The sequence below is a fragment of the Schistocerca cancellata genome, chromosome 3 (genome assembly GCF_023864275.1).
Source record: "Schistocerca cancellata isolate TAMUIC-IGC-003103 chromosome 3, iqSchCanc2.1, whole genome shotgun sequence".
Lineage (NCBI taxonomy): Eukaryota > Metazoa > Arthropoda > Insecta > Orthoptera > Acrididae > Schistocerca > Schistocerca cancellata.
The window spans coordinates 360218297-360224296 of NC_064628.1; the positions used below are offsets into that span (position 1 = coordinate 360218297).

The 6000-nt window shown below is 35.5% G+C and overlaps 1 protein-coding gene across 1 annotated transcript in view; it reads left to right on the plus strand.

Annotated features, from left to right (window-relative positions):
- Positions 1 to 5694, plus strand: part of LOC126175049 (netrin-3-like) — a 455725-nt gene extending 450031 nt beyond the window's left edge. Inside the window, exon 6 of the mRNA XM_049921560.1 lies at positions 3261 to 5694. Within this exon, the coding sequence (XP_049777517.1) occupies positions 3261 to 3402 (142 nt within the window). The 3' untranslated portion in view covers positions 3403 to 5694. The remainder of the gene's footprint in view (positions 1 to 3260) is intronic.
- The last annotated feature ends 306 nt before the right edge of the window (positions 5695 to 6000 follow it).

The window sequence follows — 6000 nt, forward strand, 5'->3', positions numbered from 1 at the left end:
ACCACAAATGCCTGAAGTAATAATTTTGCAACATCAAGTCACCCGAGCAATTAATTCTACGCACAATTGGAAAGCCCCTGGAAATGATAAAATAGCAAATTTCTGGCTAAAGAAGTTCACCTCAACACATTCACATCTAACTAAATTATTTAACAGTTACATTGCAGACCCATACACATTCCCTGTTACACTTACACATGGAATAACCTATCTGAAACCTAAAGATCAAGCAGACACAGCAAACCCAGCTAAATATCGCCCCATAACATGCCTACCAACAATCTACAAAATATTAACTTCAGTCATCACACAGAAATTAATGACACATACAACACAGAACAAAATTATAAATGAAGAACAAAAAGGCTGCTGCAAAGGAGCACGAGGATGTAAAGAGCAACTGATAATAGATACAGAGGTGACATATCAAGCTAAAACTAAGCAAAGGTCGCTACACTACGCATACATTGATTACCAAAAAGCCTTTGATAGTGTACCCCACTCATGGTTACTACAGATATTGGAAATATACAAAGTAGATCCTAAATTGATACAGTTTCTAAACATAGTAATGAAAAACTGGAAAACCACACTTAATATCAAACAAATTCAGATAACACCACATCACAGCCAATACAGATTAAGCGTGGAATATACCAAGGAGACTCATTAAGTCCTTTCTGGTTCTGTATTGCTCTGAACCCACTATCCAACATGCTAAATAATACAAATTATGGATACAATATTACTGGAACATACCCACACAAAATCACACATTTGCTATACATGGATGATCTAAAACTACTGGCAGCAACAAATCAACAACTCAACCAATTACTAAAGATAACAGAAGCATTCAGCAATGATATAAATATGGCTTTTGGAACAGACAAATGTAAGAAAAATAGCATAGTCAAGGGAAAACACACTAAACAAGAAGATTACATATTGGATAACCACAGCGATTGCATAGAAGCGATGGAAAAAACAGATGCCTATAAATATCTAGGATACAGACAAAAAATAGGAATAGATAATACAAATATTAAAGAAGAACTAAAAGAAAAATATAGACAAAGACTAACAAAAATACTGAAAGCAGAATTGACAGCAAGAAACAAGACAAAAGCTATAAACACTTATGCTATACCAGTATTGACCTACTCATTTGGAGTAGTGAAATGGAGTGACACAGACCTAGAAGCACTCAATACACTTACACGATCACAATGCCACAAGTATAGAATACATCACGTACATTCAGCAACAGAAAGATTCACATTAAGCAGAAAGGAAGGTGGAAGGGGATTTATAGATATAAAAAACCTACATTATGGACATAATAGAAGGAAACATTCCACGTAGGAAAAATATACCTAAAAACAAAGATGATGTGACTTACCAAATGAAAGTGCTGGCAGGTCGACAGACACACAAACGAACACAAACATACACACAAAACTCAAGCTTTCGCAACAAACTGTTGCCTCAACAGGAAAGAGGGAAGGAGAGGGAAAGACGAAAGGATATCCATCCACCAATGTGTGTGTGTGTGCGCGAGTGTATACCCGTCCTTTTTTCCCCCTAAGGTAAGTCTTTCCGCTTCCGGGACTGGAATGACTCCTTACCCTCTCCCTTAAAACCCACAACCTTTCGTCTTTCCCTCTCCTTCCCTCTTTCCTGATGAGGCAACAGTTTGTTGCGAAAGCTTGAATTTTGTGTGTATGTTTGTGTTCGTTTGTGTGTCTGTCGACCTACATTATGGACAGGTAGACAATTTAAGAAAATTCTTTCTAGAACGAGCAGAAACTAGCAAAATACACAAAGCAATCACTCATATAAATACATCGGCTACACCATTGCAATTTCATAACCACTTCTACAACCCTTTAGATCACATAACATCAACAGATACGAAGAAAGTAAATTGGAAAAAGAAAACACTACATGGCAAGCACCCGTATCATCTAACCCAGCCACACATAGATCAAGAGGCATCCAACACATGGCTAAGAAAAGGCAATATATACAGTGAGATGGAAGGATTCATGATGGCAATACAGGATCAAACAATAAACACCAGATATTACACCAAGCATATTATTAAAGATCCCAATACCACAACAGATAAATGCAGACTTTGCAAACAACAAACAGAAACAGTAGATCACATCACAAGTGGAGGTACAATACTAGCAAATACAGAGTACCCCAGAAGACATGACAATGTAGCAAAAATAATACATCAACAACTTGCCATACAACATAAACTAATAAAACAACACGTTCCCACATACAAGTACACACCACAAAATGTACTGGAGAATGATGAATACAAATTATACTGGAACAGAACGATTATAACAGATAAAACAACACCACATAACAAACCTGACATCATACTCACCAATAAAAAGAAGAAATTAACACAACTAATTGAAATATCCATACCCAACACAACAAATATACAGAAGAAAACAGGAGAAAAAATTGAAAAATACATCCAACTGGCTAAGGAAATCAAGGACATGTGGCATCAGGATAAAGTTGCCATTATACCAATTATACTATCAACTACAGGAGTCATACCACACAATATCCACCAGTACATCAACGCAATACAGCTACATCCAAACATATATATACAACTACAAAAATCTGTAATTATTGATACATGTTCAATGACCCGAAAGTTCCTAAATGCAATATAACATATACCGTACAGTTAAAAGGAAATCACGCTTGATCGAGGTCCGCGTCACTGTCCATTTTTGACCAGACATAACGTCTGAGAATAGAAAGAAATAATAATAATAGCAGCAGTAGCAGTAGTAGTAATTATGTCAATGATTTGTGCCAGTGGTGGCATTGGTGATGATATCCCGTGTCGTACTCAAACAACACCAAGAGGACTGCAGATCTAAACATCTTTCCTCTGTCACTGGGGGATCACCATCAGCAGGATCACACTCCATAACTCCATCACACACAGTGAATAGTTTTACACACCATTACCTGTTTTCTGAAAAAAAAGGGGCATTTGTCTTTAACCTTTTTGGCTTCTTTGTCATTTTCTGTGAGTTAATGTGGAGGAAGCCTTTCTTAATTGGTATTTTCATTACTGCTATCATGATGATGTACTGCCTGTCTTACACAGTTAATCTTTTTAGTCTCAGTTTCATACATATTAATCTCCTAAGTCAGAAACTTGATAACCCATTACAAATATTGGATAAATTTAGGATTTTGTTCCTTTACAGGTCCTACTTGATTCTTGGAAAAGAACGTGAAGGTGACCAACCTGGTCTGACCATAGGACGGCGCTCTATTGTCATAGAATGGAAAGATGAATGGCACAGGCGAATGAGACGCTTCCAGCATCGAGCACGCAAATGTGACTGAAACCTGTAGAGGAAACTCCACATCTTGTGACAAAGGATCATTCACTTACAGATTCTGCAATAACAACATGTGACAGAAATAACACTACAGCATATTCTTAGCAGCTGCTGTGTGTTTTTCTGCTCATTCACGGCCATATTGCTTTTTACATTACAAGATTTTAAGAAAGGTATCGTGAGTAAGGTGCTACCTATTTTTGGTTACCAACTGCTGTATCCCAGAATTCTCATAATTACGTTTTTATGTAACAGAGGTACAAGAAGTCAGTATTAGACTGTCATATATATAAAGTGTAACATATCAAACTGAATGGTAAGTCAGCATAAGACGCAAAACTAATAACATATTCTCAAAAATCAGGCTATTCATAGTAAAACAGGTTTCCTCTGGTAACACCAGTGAAAATATATGTTAAGCTAGTAGTTCAAGATGTATCATTCACCAGATTCTTAAGTCCAAATCTAATAAGATAATGACATATCTCAGATCTGCGAGTGAAATCCTGCAAGTGCAACAAGTGTTAGTGGAAGAAGAAAGTTACCAGAATCTTGTGAGAATTGTAGACTGCAGGAATAAAGCAGAAATGAAAGTGGGGAGTGTGGCAAGTTCATGATTGTACAGAAAAGTATTAGCCAAACCACGATAATGGTGGCATTATTTAATTGAATGTCTTTTGCATTAGTAACTGTATATTAAGAACAAATTTACAATATTAGAACTTTTCATATTAGATAATTTTTATTAATTTATTATTAAATGAATTTCCTTTGTTAAAGCCCATAATATAATGAGCAAGATCTGTATAAGATGCAATTAGTGTTTAGACAAAGTGAGAAGTGATTTACTGCTTGTAGCTGCAAATCTGCAGATGTTTAAGAAATTCATGTTTGATTCTTTTTGAAATAAACAAAGAACAGCGAGAATAGTTGCTTTATTGTGGGAAGAGAAAACCTGTTATGTTTCACTCTGAAATACATATAGGGAAGTCATAAACGGCAAAGTAAGAAAAAAAAACTGCTTTCTACACGAGTGACTTGTTGGGTCTTAAACAGAATGCCATCCAAAAACCATAAAAGAAACAAACAAGCTGATAGTTGTGAGTACTACATTAATTTCTAGAATTTTATTTGACCATCAGCATTATTTTTGTGATTATCTCCTTGACTGTTGTTGCAATGGATTTGGCATGTGCTCAGGACTGTGTGTAAAGGGCAGTTGCCCTTGTCCTACGAACTGCTAAATCAGTACTATAATCAACTGTATCAGAATTTGTTTGTATAGTCTCAGTGTCCAATTTAACAAAATTTTAAAAATAATCATTACTTAATGTATCAGAGTTTGTGGACAAATTCCAGTGTTTAGACAAGGTTTTCATTTTCTAGTATACTGTTTAAGTTTTATGACTTTATTAGAAAGTCCACTTCATCTTTGTGGTTTAAGTAAGAATTTGTAATTAAGGCAAACACATTTGAGAGAGCTTTTAGCTACATTGTAATTTGATCACCCTTTCTTTTGCAATTAAATTAGAAAATTTACTTTTGGGAAAATATAGGTTCATTCAACTTGTTTATTGCAATTTCTTTTGCCTTTAAGCAATCTGACTGAACAGCCACATTAGATTTACATTTGTCTAGCTTGTGTTCAATGTTCATATCTCTGACAAGAACTATGGAGCAAAGCTACTTTAAATGAACTTCACTAACTGAAACCCACTTGTCAGTTTTGCACAGGTTTGATAAAGTGAAGTCTGCCAATACACTTAGTTCATAGACCAATGATTTTTGACTATTATTTAAATAAAAATATTTATATCATATTTGTAATTTTACACAAACTTTTTTATGTGCTAGCACAACTTGTACAGTATTAATGTAAAGCTATCATGTGCCATAACACAGTGTTGTAGGTATGTGTCAGTAAGTTCCTAAAATTGTGTTGCTATAACTAAGTACTTTTGTGCACTTCATCTTAAAATCTGAATTGCAGAATTTTTTGTGTTCTGGTATCAAGAAAGTTTCACTGATGGATACACATGAATGCGGGTCAAAAATCGGCAGAACATGTATATCAAACTGTTTCAAACATTTAAATTTCATTAGTCTGGTTCACAGATCACGGGCATCACACAGTATTGTCTGTCACCATATCTCACACTCGCATTCACAGTCTGATTGGTCAATAACTGCATAATTAAATAAATTTAAAATGAATCCTGAGTAGAACACAAGCAATGGAATGAGTGAATACAAGTGTGTGTGTGTGTGTGTGTGTGTGTGTGTGTGTGTGTGTGTGTGTGTGTGTGTGTGTGTGCACGCGCGCGCACACACACACACACACACACACACACACACACACACACACACACTCTTCTTTGAGACAGTGAGTGACTGGTTCCCTTAACTCATTCCATTGTTTAAAATATTATCTGAAGTACTTAAATGCATCATTGTTGGAACACAATGAATTAATAAATTAATAACTGAAAGCCAGCATTCACTATAACATTGCACTGTTTCTTATGGAAAGGCATAAATAGACAAAAGTGCTGCATTTGTTAATTTTGCATCTCATACAATGTCGCATGAAGATGCAGGTCTT